At 43.2% G+C, this 20163-nt stretch overlaps 1 protein-coding gene across 2 annotated transcripts in view; it reads left to right on the top strand.

The window, feature by feature from the left end:
• LOC103306335 (protein-lysine methyltransferase METTL21E-like) overlaps positions 1 to 20163 on the top strand; it is a 42913-nt gene that overhangs the window by 10419 nt on the left and 12331 nt on the right. The window contains exons 1-2 of one of the 2 annotated variants that reach the window (XM_008171646.4): positions 1502 to 1642; positions 4149 to 4237. The exons of the other annotated variant lie outside the window; for it this stretch is intronic. Of the exons in view, the coding sequence (XP_008169868.2) occupies positions 4165 to 4237 (73 nt within the window). The 5' untranslated portion in view covers positions 1502 to 1642; positions 4149 to 4164. Of the gene's footprint in view, positions 1 to 1501; positions 1643 to 4148; positions 4238 to 20163 lie in introns of those variants that run through there. 2 annotated transcript variants of the gene reach the window in all.

The following is a 20163-nucleotide window of genomic DNA, read 5'->3' as shown; positions in this document are numbered from 1 at the left end:
GTTAGATGCAAACAAAAATCCCTAAATTTTGGCCAACTCTGCATAAGACCCACTTAATTTACCACAATGTAAGAGTATCTATATTGGTGTAACCTGTCTTTTTTTTTTTTTTTTTTTTTTTTTTTCTGAAGGCGATGCACATGTAAGGTGAGGTGGTGGCCTTGGGGGGGAAATAGGAGGTAGGTGGGAGGGGGCAGTAGGGTGAGAAAAAGGGGTGATGGGAATTTGGGATGTGCAGGGCTATGGCGGCCAGAGGAAAAGGCGACTCCCCAGCTCCAGGGCTGTGGCTGTCACGGAGAGACGGCCCTACTTCCCAGCCTCAGCTCTGTGGTTGCTGTGGCAGGGGAGAGACCCCCTTTTTCCCAGCCCCAGCTCGGGGGCTGCCGCAGGGGGGGAGAGAGGGCACATCCATTGCATTAGAAAGGTAAGACTACTGATATTAAAATGGGTTGTGTGCTTTTATTTGTAGGAAAAAAACATTGTTTGTTTTTTATACAGCACTTTTATCCAAAGCACTTTACAATAGTTAGCTAACAGTACAAACAATATTTGGAAAGAGCATTAAGTGGTCTGCTGAGACCCTCAGCAATTTTCAAGTAGTCCGCAAAAAAAAAAGTTTGAGAATCACTGCCCTAGTGGTCAGCTTGCCTCACATTTGAGACTAAATGGGTTGTGTTTGACAGTGGCTCCCAAATATAAAATGTGCTCTCCAGTATTTACTGTTGCTGAGTATGGTAGAATCCTGCTGTTCTTCATTTAAGTTCTAGTGAGATTTCATTTTATTATTTTTTAATAGTAGCGCCTATAGGTAAATGAGATTGGGGCTCCATTGTGGCTAATGCTATACAAAGGTAGAGTAAGACTGTCTCTGCCCTGAGGAATTTACAACCTAAATAAGATAATTTTCAGAGACATGCATATGTGGCTCCACTGATATAATTGTGCCTTTTAGAAGAGATTGGAGGGGAAGGTGACGATGGAAAAGATTCTGATACGGGGAGTCTTATAGATGCACTTAATGCTGTATCTTCTGAATTTGAAATTTATGTACAAAGATGTACAATTATGTGCCTACATTTTGCCTCTTGCAAATTGAACATGTGAGTGTACAAATCTCTCAGGTGTTCAGTTTTTACAGTTGTAGTAATTGTGCACTCAAATTTAGACATGCAGTTGTACATGCATTTCACAAACAGACCTCTGCTTTAAATGTGACCCTGAATGTTTGGAAGAATACTTGGCTTTTGAATGATTTCCCCCCCCCACCACCCTTTTAATTTTTTTTTTTAATGACATAGATCATGACAGCCTTAGTAAATGCTATTTTTGTGAATTTGTCCAGATCTCTTGCTGTTATGAAATCTCCTCCTCCCTTATGTAAGAGTACAGAGTTCTCTGGGAAACACAGCACTATGTGACCACTTTGTGTTCAAGCTGCAGCTGTCAGGATTTATTAATGCCTTCTGGATATAGACCTCTTGCTGTTACGAAATCCCCTTCTGGTGGGGATTGTTGGTAGTATGTAACAAAACTTTAGTGCGTTTCTATCTGGGACTATTTGAGCTAATTGTAGGGGAAAATCCAGAGGATAAATCTTTTTATATCTCCTCCTTTTATTGGAAGGCCAAGAAAAAAGATTCAGGTATGTTGATAGATATAAAACACAGCTTTTAGACGCTGGACACCATAGAAATTCTTCTTACTGCCTCAGTTTTCAGAATACATTCTAAGTAATCTGAATTACTTCACACTGCTTATATTAAATAGTGCAGGTTAGAAATTGAACTGTTTAGTATTGAAGTGCTTTTAGTTAATCATAGCAATAGAGTATAAAATCCATTAAACATGCTATGAATTAACATTCAAAGTCTAGCAGGATGTTGTCTAGTTCAGTACACATAATAGTGTATTATGGAGATGACCTTCAGAAGAAAATATGCGTGGATGCTATGAAGGGAAATGTTTTCCCAGCTTAGAACGGTTGTGTAGTGAAACAATACTGTCTGTCATGCGGAGTGCTAAGTGTCTGTTTAATCATATTAATTTCTCTGCCAATCTGAAGAAAACCTATGCATTCTACACTGTGGAAGTAGAGGACAAACTGATCAGTGTAACGTTTACTGACCTGTCCCATAGCTACTAATTGATTATTTTATGTCATCCCTGTATGGGTTAATAATGGTAAAGCAATATGGTGGTAGGGAAAATCTGTACCTCTTGTATGGATAAAATCACAGAAGTTGAAGATTGAACACACCACCAGCTCCTTAACAAGGCAGGAATGTTTTTTACTTTACATTTTCTAGTCTAATTTTAAATATCCCAAGCAAAAGGGTATCCACCTCTTCCCTGAGGAAATTCTTCTACAGTCCAATAGATTTTACTGTCAGGAAGTTGTCCCTGATATTCAGCCTATATTTTCACTTTCATAATTTTATTTCTTTACTACTGTTTATAGATCCTTTCACTTAATCCTCTCCCTCTTTGGTATTAAAATATTTATAAAGTATTATCATATGCTTCTCACAACCATTCTTTAGACACTCCAGCCATTTGTAGTTCTCCTAATCTATTATTCATAAATCTTGCTGCCCCTGATAATTTTTGCATTACTCTTCTCTGAACTCCCAATTTATCAATATTCATCTGATAATGAAGTGTCAAGGACTGACCACAATATTCAGGTCAGTTGCACTAAATCCATACACAGGGGGACTATTAACCTCATTCTTTGCAGGGATGCTTCTGTATATGCAGCCCAAAATTGCATTGCCTTTATTGCAAACTTTTGTATAATTTTTTTTGTCCCCTATCGCTCCAAACTCTTTGGGCATTACAATTTTCCATTGAGTATATGCGTTTCGAGTTCGTGTGTGTGTGTGTGTGTGTGTGTGTGTGTGTGTGTGTGTGTGGCATTTTTTCAGTTAAGTGTTTGCTTGAATTTTTCAAAGTTGAATCTCATTTTGTTGTTTTCCTCCTATGTTTCTAATCTTTCTAAATCTCTTTGTATTATTTCTCTGTTCGGAATGGCATTTGCAACTCCTGCTTCCTGCTTATCATTTATGAATTTCATTAATATACGGTTTACACCTCCGTCCCGATAATTAATGAAGTTAAGCAAGGCCAGATCTTACGGCAATCTCTTCGATACTAAGCTGGACGTTTTTCTCCTCCACCATACGTTTCTCATGAACTTTTTATGTTCTTTCAGCCGTGTTCCTATCCAAGATTATTTGAATTAATTTTCAACTAAGATTTAATAAAATAGTATTAAATCCTTCAGTAATACCCCAAATTTCTATCAACTGCATTCCCTTCATCTATTTTTTTTTCTTTGAGAATAAAAAAATCTGATTTGCTTGAGAAAATTTATTCTTTGTTCCATGGTTCCATACTCCTTTAGATATTTAGTGATTCTGTTCCCCTTGGCATTCCATTATTTTACTAGTGATAGAAGTTATTTGTAGGATTGTAATTGCCAGGAGCACTCTCTTCTTTACTTTTTTGAAAATCAGTACAGTACTGCTTGTCTACAGCCTGCCAGTATCTCCCCAGTTCTTTAAGATTTTTCAAAAATAATTTCCATAGTTCAATAAATTCATTAGCTAATTTTCTTAATTGCCCAGGTGGCCATGTTGCCTAGGTAAGCAAGTTTGTATATATCCAGGTTGTCCAAGTATTCCTTTATTTGCTTAATAATTTTTACAAGTGCTTCCTTTCTAATTGTTCATCCCTAGATTTTAATTTTTTTTTCTGTTTAAAATATTTGAAACAAGTTCAGTATGTGATTTTAATTGAGTCACCGCAGTCATTTGTGTCATTTCATTACTGGTCCCTACTTTGTCTAGTATTGCCTGCCCGATGATATTTTTAAAACCTCATCTTATCCTTTTTAGGTAATAGCAACTCATTTTTTAAAACCACCTTTATATTTTCCCTGCAAATCTTAACTGTGTATTCCTCATTGTTTGCTTGTTTGCCTCATTCATTTTTCCTAAGCAGAATTTTGGTTTCCAGCACCTTTTTTATGCACAAAATTTTCTCTACACACACACACACACACACACACACACACACACACACAGTGTGTATATATGTAAATAAATAATATTCCATTTGATATTTTAATAAGTATATTTTCTGTCCAGTATTGTACCACATGAAATGGACATGATACCATCACAATGTAATCATCTGATATCTGCTGAATTAATAAGGACACCAGAATATAAGGAAGGTAATTTATTTTTCTTATCTGCTTCATTTTCCTGTTATGCTTGAGAAGGTTATTAAGTAGGAGGAAAAAGTGTTTTTCCATGAGGTATTTTCACATTCATGTCACTTAAGGAACTGTGTTAACATTTACATAAAAATGCAATGGTGTTATTGCAGTGTTTGTAGTGAAAATTCGTAATGTTATGCCATGCCAGCTCACACAAACCTTGGCAGCTTCCTACCAGAGTTTAGAGCAGTGCCTCTGGCTGGTTCCAGTGAATGAAGCTGTTGCCATAGATCAGGATATTAATGTAGAGTTTCTATGTGGGATGTCAATAAGCCAAAATGAATTACTTACAAGCTCCATTTCAGTCTGGACTGCCTCCAACTTAATCCTGAGAGATCTTCACATAAAACTAGTAGCAGAATCAGGCTTTGCTCCCACAAAGCTTGTGGTTGCAGGCCCTGTGATTTTTTTTTTTTAAAGACCCTTAAAGATGAAGGTTAATCGCAGATTTTAGGTTTTAAACAGATCAAAACTTTTGAGTACTGGCTGTGAAAGGAGTTTTCAAAATATTAATTTATAGGTAAGACAGAAAGTTTGTCATAGTGAATGGACTGTGTGCACTTAATGAGCAGTTATTCAGTATTTGCTTTCTCCACACTGTTCAGTGTGTGGTTTCCTGCCTTTTTTTATTGCACAATATTCAAACCCTGCTCTAAAGACCATTATTAATGTCCTCATGTGCTTTTTCAATTGTATTAATCACTACAGTATCTACATGTTTCACAAACACTAACAAATTTATTTTCACAATACACACCCCCACACGGTCCCGTGAGATCAGGGAGTGGTATTATCCCCATTTTACTCAAGAGAAATTGAGGCACAGGGAGATTGAGGTCAAAAGTATGCAGTAATTTTGGGTGCCCAATTTGAGATACTTAAGTACTGTGAAAAATCAGGTCCTACCATTATATAGCACTTTGAACATATAAAGCTCAGGGCCCATAGACATTTGTTGCTGCTGTGAGTTTTCAGCACTTCTGTAAATCAAATCCCATGGTCTCAAGTTAGGTAACCAGAAAAAGAGGAACACACAATTGTTGGAGGCTTTTCCCTTCACCCCTTCCCCTGCTTCTTGTCACACACAAGACCAGAAGTCTGAGGTGCAGGCAATGCAATGTTTATTGGGGTTAGTTTCAAGCAAGCATATCCATAGCTCTGCATGCCGGCAGAGTCTGTTTCCCACTGTTCCGTTCCCAGCTCTGACACTGCAGAGCCTTTACCCCACGTCTCCCTTCCTAGCACTGACGTCACAGAACTTTTGCCTGTGTCCCTGTTCCCCATTCTCACCTCCTCCTCCTTAGCAGGCCCAAATATACCTGCAGTGCATACCCCTAGTCCCACCCCGTACAACTTACGGTCATGTTCCATTTTGGAGGGTCATGAGTCTGGGTCTTTGTCCCACCTCTTTTGTATCCCATGGGAGGGGTAAGGAGTGAGGTGGTGCTCTGGACATGACCAGGCCTTTCTTTGGATTTTAACTGGTTGCTTGACCTTGGCTTGAGAGAGGAGCCAGGCAGCCTTCCAGTGTATGCTCATATATTACACTCCCATCATGCCCTGTAACACTTTTGACTTTATCTCTTTTCACCCCATCTGCTTTTGGGCAGATGTAACACACGGTTTCTTTCTTCACACATATTAGTAAGGATATCAGCATATCAAAAGTCAAACCCCAAATTCTATCATGTGGCATCAGATTTATGCTCACATGGGTAGCCATCTGGTTTGGATCCTTTAGATTCACTGCACAGGCCTCTGCCACTGATATTTAAATAAATAAAGATATTCTATCTCCTAGAACTGGAAGGGACCTTGAGAGGTCATCAAGTCCGGCCCCCTGCCTTCACTAGCAGGACCAAGTACTGCTTTTGCCCCAGATCCCTAAGTAGCTCCCGCAAGGATTGAACTCACAACCCTGGGTTTAGCAGGCCAATGCTCAAACCACTGAGCTATCCCTCCTTTTGCTGACAGAAGAGGGATGGTAAAACTCAGGAATCTCCGGTTCCATTCCAGGCTCTGAAGGGAAGTGTGCTCTACTGGCCATACTCTTCTACCTGTTGCCCCCAACTATGACCCTTTCAGCCACGACCCTTTCAGCCTGTCCCTGTCCCAGTCCAGTCTTTACCTTGGCACTAACTCCTTATCCTAGTCCCATTCTCTTCATGTAGACAGTTCGTCTTCACTCAAGTTTCTGATATCAATCTCAGTCGTCTTGCCCGCTAAATCCTAGTCTCCTTGCATTGCCACGCTGTCACCCCCTGCCTCCTCATCTGATCTCAGTTTCCTCCCACCCACTGACTCTGTCTCCACTACCTGTTGGCTCCCAGACCTAGTCTCCCTTCCCAGCCAGTCCTAGTTCCTTTCCCAAGTCCCCAATCTATCTGTCTCTGTCCCCAGCCTTCAGTCACTCCACACACTCCATTTTCCCTGTTCCTACTGGCTCCCAGTCCTAGTCTATCTCCAGGCTCCTCATCTAATCCATGTCTTTTGTCCTAGGTGTACAGGGTGGTTTAATGCAGCCTTTATACAGACTCTGTGGGCCTACCTCTATTATTTTCCAGGCCTCAGGCACAACTTTTTACAAGGGCAAACCATGAAGTCTCACAACTCTGAGACTGAACTTGTGGAGTATGGTACCTCTGTACTTGCCATGTTCCCTACAGCGAGGCCAAATGAGTTAAGACTCCTGGTAGAAGCTGTACTCATTCAGGGAGCAATGTAACCAGTAAGTATTTGCAGCAATGCAGGGCAGCATTTTCGAAACGAGCAAGCATTTGTTAGTCTGCTGACATACAATCTTAGATTAGCATGGAAAAGTCAAGCTTAAGTCTTTGTTTTTAGTGGCAGGAGCAACTGGTCTACATTTCCATGGTCTCCTGTAGTCCATCTCAGTCTCCTTCTCCTCTAGACTCTGACCCTGTGTGTCTATCTCCCTGGTCTCTCTGAGCGCAGTTCTTTTTAACGCAGTCACCTGACATCTCCTGTGTCTTTTTGTCCCCAGTTGCAGCCCCACTGTGTTCCACACCTTCTCCTTCCTTGGCTGCCAGGCGTTAACGTCTGGTCAGTGTTTGACTGCTGGGTCTTTCATTTTTCTCTCTAGGGTACTCCATTCATATGTGTTTAATTTCATTCAGTTCTTGATGGCCCATTTGGGTTCAACCCAGACAGACCTGCTGTCAGCATAACATCTGACTGTCATTCACATATCCCATGGGGAGAAATTAACCCCTTCATGCCCAGTGGGTAGCAATACAATGTAATGGGTAAACTGAGTCACCCACATTAATAACATTAACAGAAATCACACGTTCTCCACAGTCCTTGTCTCCCTGAATCCTTGTCCCAGTCCCTTTGTCCAGCCAGTCTGAATTCTCCCCCATATTCCGACTGCTTGTCAGATCCATTGCCCTACTGGTTCCCAGTCTCCTTGCCCTACCAGCCCCAATTACTCTTCCCCACTCCTCATTCAGTCTCATGTTCTCCCCCACCTATTGGTTCCTTGTCTCTTCCCCATTTCCCTTCCTGGATCTAGTCTTCTTGCCCACCCAGATGCAGTCTCTGCCCTTACCAACCACCAGTACCAGTCTCTGCCCCCATGTTCCTTGTGCCAATCTGCTCCCCCATCTCTTCCCCACAGTGTCTTCAGTCCATCTTTTGTCCCCTCTGCTTTTGAATGAGATGGCTTCCTCATTCATACTGAATGGGTGCCAGCAAGGGGGTCAATGAGAGCACATGGAAGACGGGCACCCTGCTCTGTTCCCCAGCTTGGAGCAGCCGGTTGCCTGTAGCCCTGAGCTGGAGCATGTTCAGTCACTCTGTGGGAATGGTGCATACCCTAGGAGTTGTGAGAGGCTTGAGCATGATCAGTGAGGACAGAATCTGCAGAAACTTTAGCTTTTGAGCTATAGTGAGTGTCTACTGAACATACGCAAGCTGCGATTTTTAAAAGGCTTAGAACATTCCCAAACTTGGGTGGATTTTTACAGGGACTGTAACAAACACATCCCTGTCATGAAAGTCACTCCCCTGCCAAATGTCAAGTCTCTGCTTCAAACCCGGAGATTGTAAAGCTTTCCAAAGAAAAGGTTGCCAGATGTTTTTAATATTGAAAAATACATTTTTCCCTAGGTTTGTTCTCAGAAATGGCTGAATCGTGTTTGGCTGAAATTTTCCAAAAAAGTGAGCCTGTGGCAGGCATCCAGCATGGAAAACTTCAGTCCAAACATATAAAGTGTGGCAAAGCTATAACCAACTTAAAATAGGGTCTTGTAATGGGAAGTGTCAAGCGAGCTTAATACTAGAGTGCTATCAGTCCTGCCTCTAATAATCTCTTTACTACAGCCTCACTCCATCTGCCTTCCCTTCTTGTTTTCGTGCTACATTCGCTTGGTATCCCCTCTACTTCCTTATTTCTCTTTTCAGCTAATCCTCTCCAAACAAAACCCGACTCCAAAATATTAAAAAAACAAAATTAAATTATGGTACAAAAATGTTTGCAAATTATCACATTGTTCACTCTACTTAGGGCTTGTCTTCACTGCAGTCTTGACTCAAGTCATCTACAATCGAATTAATTCCTTTTGGGTTAGCCTATCTTGAATGAGTGGTCACACTATGACATACCGCTCGAGCTACGCAGAGTCGTTGCATTAGAAGCTGATGAGTTGTACTAACTCATGTTGTAGCCTATGTCCCTGACTGGCTGGCCAATTGAAGTTAAAAGGACCACCAGGCTCCTGTAAAGTGTGGATGGGACTCAAGTTAGGAGCAAGACTCAAGTTAACTCTGCAGGGAAGAGAAGTCCATAGATGTTCTATCCCTTCCTCCCAACCCTGAGTCTGTGTTGTCATTTTAGATTGTAAACTCTTTGGGGCAGGGACTGTCTCTTGCTCTGTTTGTACAGTGCCAAACACAGAGGCATCTCAATCTTGGCTCCATAGATGTTTGTGATACAAATAATACATTGGGGATGACAACGTACAAAAAGTTCAGCATAACAAAAGAAAAGAGAGCAAGTGCTGTGCAGAACTTAGGATATGTCTACACTACGGGATTAATCCAAATTTACAGAATTCGAATTTTGGAAACAGATTGTATAAAGTCGAATGTATGCAGCCACACTAAACACATTAATTTGGCGGTGTGCGTCCATGTACTGGGGCTAACGTCGATTTATGGAGCGTTGCACTGTGGGTAGTTATCCCATTGCTATCCCATAGTTCCTGCAGTCTCCCCCGCCCATTGGAATTCTGGGTTGAGCTCCCAGTGCCTGATTGGGGGGGAAAAAACATTGTCGCGGGGGGTTCTGGGTACAGCCTCACCCCTTCTTCCATGAAAGCAACGGCAGACAACCGTTTCGTGCCTTTTTTACTGGTTGAACACAGCAGACGCCATACCACAGCAAGCAAGGAGCCCGCTCAGCTCAAGACAGCAGTCATGAACATTGTAAACACCTCGCGCATTATCGTGCAGTTTATGCTGAACCAGAAAAACAAGGCAAGGAGGAGGCAGCGCGGCGACGAGAGTGATGAGGACACGGACATGGACACAGAATTCTCTCAAACTGCGGGTTCCAGCGCTTTGGAGATCATGTGGTTGATGGGGCAGGTTCTATCCGTGGAACACCAATTCTGGGCCCAGGAAACAAGCACAGACTGGTGGGACCGCATAGTGTTGCAGGTGTGGGACGATTTCCAGTGGCTGCGAAACTTTCACATGCGTAAGGGCACTTTCATGGAACTTTGACTTGCTTTCCCTTGCCCTGAAGCGCCAGAATACCAGGATGAGAGCAGCCCTCACAGTTGAGAAGCAAGTGGCAATAGCCTTGTGGAAGCTTGCAACGCCAGACAGCTACCGGTCAGTCGGGAATCAATTTGGAGTGGGCAAATCTACTGTGGGGGCTGCTGTCATGAAAGTAACCAAAGCAATCATTGAGCTGCTGCTACGAAAGGTAGTGACTCTAGGAAATGTGCAGGTCATAGTGGATGGCTTTGCTGCAATGGGATTCCCTAACTGTGGTGGGGCGATAGGTATATGGGTTCCATCTATCTTGGCACCGGAGCACCAGGGTACCCAGTACATAAACCGCAAGAGGTACTTTTCAATGGTACTGCAAGCACTTGTGGATCACAGGGGACGTTTCACCAACATCAACGTGGGTTGGCCGGGAAGGGTTCATGAAGCTCGCGTCTTCAGGAACACTACTCTGTTTAAACGGCTGCAGCAAGGGACTTACTTCCCGGACCAGAAAATAACTGTTGGGTATGTTGAAATGCCTATAGTTATCCTTGGGGACCCAGCCTACCCCTTAATGCCATGGCTCATGAAGCCATACACAGACAGCCTGGACAGGAGCTGTTCAACTACAGGCTGAGCAAGTGCAGAATGGTGGTGGAATGTGCATTTGGCCGTTTAAAAGGTCACTGGCGCACTTTACTGACTCGGTCAGACCTCAGCCAAACCAATATCCCCATTGTTATTGCTGCTTGCTGTGTGCTCCACAATCTCTGTGAGTAAGGGGGAGACCTTTATGGTGGGGTGGGAGGCTGAGGCAAATCACCTGGCTGCTGATTATGCGCAACCAGACACCAGGGTGATTTAGAAGAGCACGCCAGGAAGCGTGGCACATCAGAGAAGCTTTGAAAACCAGTTTCATGACTGGCCAGCCTACCATGTGAAAGTTCTGTTTGTTTCTCCATGATGAAAACCCGCCCCCTTTATTGACTCATTCTCTGTAGGCAACCCACCCTCCCCCTTCGATCACAGCTTGCTTTCAAAGGAAATAGTCACTATCGTCTAAAAATCATGTATTCTTTATTAATTGATTATAAAAAGAGGGAGAGAACTGAGAAGGTAGCCTGGGTGGGGTTTGGGAGGAGGATCGGAGGGAAGGAAAAGGCCACTAAAAAAAGGTTAAAATAATGACAGCCTTTTGCTTGGGCTGTCCACTGGGGTGGAATGGGAGGATGCATGGAGCCTCCCCTCCCCCCCCGCATTCTTACACGTCTGGGTGAGAAGGCTATGGAACATGGTTAGGGGGGAGGGTGGTTATACAGGGGCTGCAGCGGCAGTCTGTGATGCTGCTGCTGTTCCTGAAGCTCCACCAGACGCCAGAGCATGTCTGTTTGCTCACGCAACAGCCCGAGCATTGCATCCCGCCTCCTCTGATCTTCCTGCCGCCACCTCTCATCTCAAGCGTCTCTCCTCTCCTCACGTTGGTCCCTCCTGTCCTCACGTTCACTGGCATCTTTCCTATACTTTGAAACCATGTTCTTCCACTCATTTAGATGAGCTCTTTCACAGGTGGTGGATTCCATGATTTCCGCGAACATCTCGTCTCGCATTCTCTTTTTCCGACGCCTTATCTGAGATAGCCTTCGGGATGGAGGAGGGAGGCTTGAAAAATTTGCAGCTGCTGGAGGGAGGGAAAAAAGGAGAGAAGTTTTTAAAAAGATACATTTTACAGAACAATGCTTATACTCTTTCACGGTGAACAACACTATTCACGTTACATAGCACATGCGATTTCTGTGCAAGCTCGCATTTTGCCTCTTAATATTGAGTGCCTCTGGCTTTGCTACTACAGACACAGGTCCGGGCAACAGAATTCGGCTTGCATGCGGCCATGGTAAGCCATTGTCTTTGGCTTCTGTACCCTCCTTTCCCACATACCAAGCAAAGCTCATTGAGTGCTGCGGTTTTCCTGTTAACCTTCAGCAGCAGAAAACAAACTAGCCCCCCCCCCCATCCAATTCTCTGGGATGATTGCTTTATCTCTCCCCCCCCACCGCGTGGCTGGTATCAGGGAAGATCCCTGCTAGCCAAAGGCGAAAAGTTCAGCGCCAATTCCCTCCCCCCGCCCCCCGCGCTTAGCTAACTGCAGGGATGGATTTCTTTTCAGCCACCTCTGTCCCCTTAATTAAATTCCCGTATTTCAACCCGATTACCATGAGCGATATCGCTCTCCTGAGGACTACACAGCGAGATAAAGAATGGATGTTGCTTGAATGCCAGCAAACACCGGGACCATACGCTGCCAGGCTTTGTCATGCAATGATACCAGATTACTTCCTACTAGCATGGCGTGGTACCATATTACTTGCTACCTAGCATGGTAGGACATGGAGGACGGAATAAAGCTGCACTGCCCAGAAACCTTCTGCAAAGGCTTTTGGAGTACCTCCAGGAGATGTCCCTGGAGGATTTCCGCTCCATCCCCAGACACGTTAACAGACTTTTCCAATAGCTGTACTGGCAGCGAATGCATCCCAAGTCCTCATGGCAAATTAATCATTAAAAAACGCTTGCTTTTAAACCATGTTTTATATTTTAAAAAGTAAACTCACCTGAGGTCCCTTCCATGGGGTCATGGTCTTGGGTACTGGCTTGGGAGGCTTGGGAGGGTACCTCAGTCAGGCTGAGAAAAAGATCCTGGCTGTTGGGGAGAACGGAGTGCTGTGTGCTCTCCGCAAGCTCGTCCTCCTCCTCTTCCCCGTCCGCAGAATCCTCAGGTGTGGCTGATGAGATTACCCCTGCCTCTGAATCCACGGTCAAAGGTGGGGTAGTGGCGGCGGCCCCCCCTAGAATTGCATGCAGCTCAGCGTAGAAGCGGCATGTCTGCGGCTGTGATCCGGAGCGACCGTTTGCCTCCTTTGTTTTCTGATAGGCTTGTCTGAGCTCCTTGACTTTCACACGGCACTGCTCTGAGTCCCTATTGTGGCCTCTCTTCATCATGCCCTTGGAGATTTTTTCAAAAGTTTTGGCATTTCGTCTTTTCGAACGAAGTTCTGCTAGCACTGAATCCTCTCCCCATATAGCGATCAGATCCAGTACCTCCCGTACGGTCCATGCTGGTGCTCTTTTTCGATTATCGCCGTGCATGGTTACCTGTGCTGATGAGCTCTCTCTGGTCACCTGTGCTCTCCTGTGCTGGGCAAACAGGAAAGAAATTCAAATGTTCGCGAGGCTTTTCCTGTCTACCTGGCCAGTGCATCTGAGTTCAGATTGCTGTCCAGAGCGGTCACAATGGTGCTCTGTGGGATAGCTCCCGGAGGCCAATACCATCAAATTGCAGCCACACTAACCCTAATTCAAAATGACAATATTGATTTCAACGCTACTCCGCTCGTCGGGGAGGAGTACAGAAATTGTTTTTAAGAGCCCTTTATTTAGAAAGAAATGGCTTCGTTGTGTGGACAGGTGCAGGGTTAATTCGATTTAACGGTGCTAAATTCGAATTAAACTCATAGTGTAGACCAGGCCTTAGTATAATAGCAATTAATTCAGAAAAGTAAGCAGGTGTCAGGCATTTCCTAATAAATTTCTTCAGATTTAATCAGGACTGATTGCATCAAAGTACATTCATTCACTTGGGTAAAATATACTGTTTTTTATTACAGAGTTGACTCATGTAAAATTAAGATTTTTGTTCTTTTCTAAATTTGGATGTTCATTTATATGAAGGGGGGGCGGGGAGGAATGCAGCATTCTGGTGGTGGTTTTTGCATGTACAAAAGCATAGAATTGCAAAGTTCTGATATCCTAGAACATCTGTCTCAGTCCTTCTGTGTTTAATAAAAATATTTCTCTATAATCTGCCTTTTAATAACGTAACTTGCTATGGACTGTATTGTGTAAAGGGTGCAGGTCTGTGCCAGACCAGCTCCTGGAGGCAACATGCCTGTTATGCCTCAGGAAGCCCACAGAAGTAGGATATGGATCGTTGCATCCTTTCAAAAGGTGTGCACTCCTCCTGTGGCTGGCTCAACAAGGCTGTGGCTCTTTCTGAATCCCAGCACTGGGTTCTGTTTTGCCTACCTACACTTCCTTTGGAGTGTCCATCTGCTGTGGAGGGGTTGACTCCTCTTCCTATGCTGTTGTCATTTGTTCCTCCCCAGAGATGGCTTTGTTTCTTGCCTTAATGCATTAAGGTGGTATGAGTAGTTTTAATTGATTTATAGCTGATATAAACACCTCGAGAGCCTTTGCTTAAAATGTGCTTTGAAAATGCAAAGTATAATTAACTACCAGTTGGGGAAAATTGGTGGGGACCAGATTACTGAGCTCTTTCTTATGCTGCTTGGGGTGCTAGCTTCTAGTCCATCAGCAGCAGGGCAGGAGGGAGGGGATTACTCCCCTACTCTGTGCACCAGCTCAGTGCTAGGGACAGTTTATCTCACTAGATGCCATCTGTGTAAGGGTTATAGCTGCTATGGGAGTCATGCCTTTAAATTTCTACATGTGTATAAAGTTTCAAGCATTATATTACATTGACATAGAGTATCGAATTGATTTTCTTGGCAAATAAAGTCACACACCTAGAAATAAATGCACTGCAATTACTGTATTTCAGTGTCTTGTCTTCAAAATTAACACAGATGCATTTGATTATATATTTCCAGACATACTCTCCCTCTCCCCCTTTGCAGATATTAATAGCAATAGTACTGGCTTAGCTGCAAGCCCTCTAAAGGATAAAGCCAAAGAACATTAGTCAAATAGTCTCTAGGTAAATTTATTCTCTGGAAAAATATTTTGTTTCATATTCTTGGACAGTAGCACATTACTCTCGGTATGTGTTAAGCGGAGTGAAAGGATTTAGTGTTCTACACCCTCTGATAATCACTGCTAGGTCATCTAACAGTTGCTATATTTAAGTAATCTGCAAGGCTCTTCCTGAGGGCTCTTTCAAATCTGTCAAGGGCATAGTTAATGTTCTGTTCTATCTAGGTTCTTGTACTATGTTCATCCCAGTAATATCATCTGAGCACCTTCCAGAAGTGCATTAAGCAGCGTAACTATCATCTGTCACATTATTTCTATCCTCTTCTCCCTGGGTGAGAGGGGTATGTGCAGTGGAGTGTTTGTTTTGGAATTTTTTAAAATTATAGGTGGGGCTGATGGATGGGGGTCTGGAATGGTGAGACTAGGAATTACTGGGACTGGGATCAGAAACCTGAGGAGTGGAGTCTGAGACCAACTAGGCAAGGAGAATGGGATGGGATGAGGAGCCAGTGTTGAAGTAGAGAGAGGACTGGTGGACAGAGATGGAAGGGGTCAAGCTTGAGAGAAATGAGCAAAAGACTCTGGCCACTAAAGTACATTCCCCCTCAAGAGCCTGGAGTGGAACCAAAAATCCCAGAGTCTAAGCATTCCCCTGCTGCTCCCTCATCCTCCTTCTAGTGCTGGTCCACATGGGGGATAACAACCTGCTACTGGTATCAGTTACGTCTGCTAGCCAAGTAGCAGAGGTCTATGAAGTTGGATCTAAAAGTTCTAATGTTGCCAATGATCTATGTGGGTGTCAATATGCTGTGTGATTTTTTTTGTTTACTTTTTAAAAAAAAACCTGGGAAATTACACACAAAAAATACGTTAATGTTTTTAAGGTTTTCAAGTCAAGTAGGCAAAAGTCAGGAAATGCTACAATTAAGGTTGCCTGTGGAACCCTGATTTGGGCCCCTTGTGCACATGCATTATGATAGTCTTTAATTACATGAACACTTACTGTTTTTTTTGACAGGACCTCTGCCTCATTCAGTCCACAGCATATTCTTTTAATGTATCTTCTTGTGTGTAATGTGTGTGTATATATACACACACACACCCGCGCGCGTTATGTGCTTGTTAGAGAAGGCAAGTCAAAGAGATGTGCCTTGCACTTCGAGCAGGTGATGAGGTTTGTGATGGTCCTGGGTTCCTGGGGGAATACGTTCCACAGGCTTTGACAAGCCCTTCAGGAAGTTCTGTCTCCTGCATGGATGAACTTTCCATTTATGGTAGAGAGGTCTGTTGTACTTGAGGGGTGAAGTTGTAGACTATGGTCCTCATTCTGGAGCGTTAGGCATTTTTAGATACCTTGGCCCCAGGCTGTGGAGCACCTTGAAGATAAGGACTGAGACCTTGAACTTGATTCAGTGTTCTACTGGAAATCAGTGTGAAGAGCTGAGGACAGGTTTGAAGAGTTCATGGTAGCCTGTGTTTCTGAAGAGATGAGCTGTGGCATTCTGGATCAGTTAGTTTCTGAAGTACTGAAGGCTTCATGCCCAGGTGTATTGCATTGCTGCAGTCCAGCTGAGAGGTGACAAGGGCATGAATAATTGAGGATTCCCGCCTTTGTTTCTCAAGGACCCACAGAACTAGGTAAAGACAAGCAGATAAAGTGAAACAGGCACAAAGGTTGTGGGACTCTGGGCCCCAGTCTTGCAGCCTTTGCATGTGTAAGGAGTCCCTTAGTGGTCATTAGCTTCAGTGGGATTTTTCACAAGAGTAAGGGTTGCAAGATCACACCTTTTATCCTGAAAGGTGCTAATAGCTCAATGGGACTTGTGGGTACTCCACTCCTTTTAGGATTGGGCCCTAATCTGGATGGAAATAGAGACCCTCTGATAATTTGAATCATTTTGGTCTATAACAGTGGTTCCCAAACTTTAACAACCTGCGAACCCCTTTCACTAAAATGTCAAGTCTCATGAACCCCTTCCTAAAAATGAATATTTCCAGGGATTTTCTCCCTTACCTGAGGATAAAGTATAAAAGCAGTGATCTTGGAAGTATAAAATTTGTTTTTATGACATGCTTATTACACACTATGTATTACTTATCATTACAGTATTTTATTACATTATGAAAATAGCAACACTCTTCCAAGCTCTCACTTTTGTAGCTTGTATCACTTTGATTAAGCCTCTTATAAGACAAAGCTCCTAGGTTTCATCAAGGAGTATCAGATGTGAAACAGCATGAAGGTATTTAAGAAGCCAACTCAGAGTTCCTCCTACACAACATTCAGGTCTTGAGCAGTCCAGGCAAACAACGCACGTTACAACAAAGCTTAAACTTGTTCTTCATAATAATTTAAAAAACAATACTAACAGCCTATTTAATTTTAAAAACAGCAAAAAAATATCCACCTCCCTTTCCATTTCTTATAAGGAGTCTTGAAGTTTAAATCTCCTCAGTGTGATATATCTGCTTGCTTTGATCTGCTTAGCTCTTGGAAGTCCCCGGGGCTCCGGGCTGCTGGCCCCATGCTGCCTGGGATCCCTAGGGACAGCTCTGTCTGCCATTAGGGAATTTTTTCCCCCGAGAACCCCCTGTAACATTTCGTGAACCCCCAAGGATTCACTAACTCCAGTTTGGGAACCACTGGTCTATAAATAACATCTGAAAAATGTGTATATAAAATGAACAATATCATTTGAGGTTTACCTCTGAGTGTTACTAAATGCTTCCTTGTGCTTCCCCCCCCCCCCACCTTTTAGAATTGGGAGTAACTATTATTGAAAGTGAAAATAAAGAGTAAATTACACAATTGCTTGAAGATGAAAGCATTATTGTTTGCTAATGCAATCCATTAATTTCAAACCTCTAAAATGTTATTTCAAACCAAAATTCTTCAGACAAGCCAAAACAAAAAAACATTCTAAGGTTTCCACATATGCAAAGTTGGAAATTTTTAAGGAAACCTGCTTTTGAGTTATCCAAACCCAAATTTCTTGACATCTGAAAAATACTCTTTCCCACTGTGGCTCATCTCTAAATATAACGATTAGAAACTGGGGTTCTACGGAGAGCCTCAAGTATTTATATACTTGTATATTTTCATTTGAAATGGCCATTTTCTCTGGGGCAAGTGCTATGTCACCAGGATGCCATACAAACCAGTTTGTCTAGGTATTCATGCCATGCTCTACAAACCTAAGACGACCTAAGATTGTAATGCTTGGAGGAACTGCTTGCAGTTCCAGAGCTGCACGGACTGATATGTGATATTTACAAGTACAGGGCTTGAATTAAATCTGTGGGTGAGAGAGTATGTAGCTTCTGTAGCAGGTTGAATATGTTGTTGCAGCACTGAACCTTGTCAGGTCACATCCTACGTTGCAAATTGGAAGTCTTGGGTTTCTGTATTCATGTCAGCTGGAAAAGCTCTATTCAGCTGAGAGGGTTATTCATAGATTCATAGATTCTAGGACTGGAAGGGACCTTGAGAGGTCATCAAGTTCAGTCCCCTGCCCTCATGGCAGGACTAAATACTGTCTAGACCATCCCTGATAGACATTTATCTAACCTACTCTTAAATATCTCCAGAGATGGAGATTGCACAACCTCCCTAGGCAATTTATTCCAGTGTTTAACCACCCTGACAGTTAGGAACTTTTTCCTAATGTCCAACCTAAACCTCCCTTGCTGCAGTTTAAGCCCATTGCTTCTTGTTCTATCCTTAGAGGCCAAGATGAACAAGTTTTCTCCCTCCTCCTTATGACACCCTTTTAGATACCTGAAAACTGCTATCATGTCCCCTCTCAATCATCTCTTTTCCAAACTAAACAAACCCAATTCTTTCAGCCTTCCTTCATGGGTCATGTTCTCAAGACCTTTAATCATTCTTGTTGCTCTTCTCTTGACCCTCTCCAATTTCTCCACATCTTTCTTGAAATGCGGTGCCCAGAACTGGACACGATACTCCAGTTGAGGCCTAACCAGTACACAGTAGAGCGGAAGAATGACTTCTCGTGTCTTGCTCACAACACACCTGTTAATGCATCCCAGAATCATGTTTCCTTTTTTTGCAACAGCATCATACTGACTCTCATATTTAGCTTGTGGTCCACTAGAACTCCTAGATCCCTTTCTGCCGTACTCCTTCCTAGACAGTCTCTTCCCATTCTGTATGTGTGAAACTGATTGTTCCTTCCTAAGTGGAGCACTTTGCATTTGTCTTTATTAAACTTCATCCTGTTTACCTCAGACCATTTCTCCAATTTGTCCAGATCATTTTGAATTATGACCCTGTCCTCCAAAGCAGTTGCAATCCCTCTCAGTTTGGTATCATCTGCAAACGTAATAAGCATACCTTCTATGCCAATATCTAAGTCATTGATGACACAGCAGAAGATGATATGGCTTCAGGGTAAATAAGATTGCTGTCTGCCACATCAGACATTGAAAGTTAAGTAAGGTTAGGTCAGGTCAATACTTGGAAGGGATTATGGACTTTTTCCTGAGGAAGTGATGTTGGTGACTCAGTAGGTGGCACTCTTGCATCTGAATCAGTGCTGTACCAGTCTATCAGCAAAGTATACGGAGAAATGCTTGGCTGCTATATATGTGCCTCATGGATGACATAAAACTGCTATCTGATTGCTGATAATCATTACAGATTCTGTATAGGAGGGGCATTTAATCCCATTGTCTTGGTCACATGCCAACTTGGATACTTAACTTTTGCTTATTCACATTCCTCCTGCAGTTTCAATTTAATTGTCGTCACTTCTTTTCCTCCACTTTATGTGCTGCTGAATGATGCCATGTTCCTTCCCAAAAATTGCTGCTTTTCAGTAGTAGGTGACATGTCCGTGTCCTCACTCACAAAAGGATATGAATTTTAATTAATGTTCATAAAGCACTTTATGATCTTCTGGATAAAGATAATCTATAAGTGCAAAGTATTAACTACTGTGACAAAGTTCCTCCTCTATCTTGGTGGGTCCTGTGCTTATTGGCAGATTTTCTTGCCTCAGAGATTCACCATGTGGGTTGGGGAACAGCCCAGAGACCTTCCCCTCTGGAAGAACCCACAGTCCAGGTCAATTGGGAGATTTGGGGGGAACCTGGGCCCGCCCTCTACTCCGGGTTCCAGCCCAGGGCCCTGTGGACTGCAGCTGTCTATAGTCCCTCCTGTAACAGCTGCATGGCAGCTACAACTCCCTGGGCTACTTCCCCATGGCCTCCTCCAAACACCTTCCTTATTCTCACCACAGGACCTTCCTGCTGGTGTCTGATAACACTTGTGCTCCTCAGTCCTCCAGCAGCACACCCTCTTACCTCCTTGCACCTCTTGCTCCCAGCTTCTCACACTCCCACCACAAACTGAA

This window comes from Chrysemys picta, chromosome 1 (assembly GCF_011386835.1).
Source record: "Chrysemys picta bellii isolate R12L10 chromosome 1, ASM1138683v2, whole genome shotgun sequence".
Lineage (NCBI taxonomy): Eukaryota > Metazoa > Chordata > Testudines > Emydidae > Chrysemys > Chrysemys picta.
The sequence above is the reverse complement of the archived record's forward strand: the minus strand, read 5'-3'. Positions and strand labels throughout refer to the sequence as shown.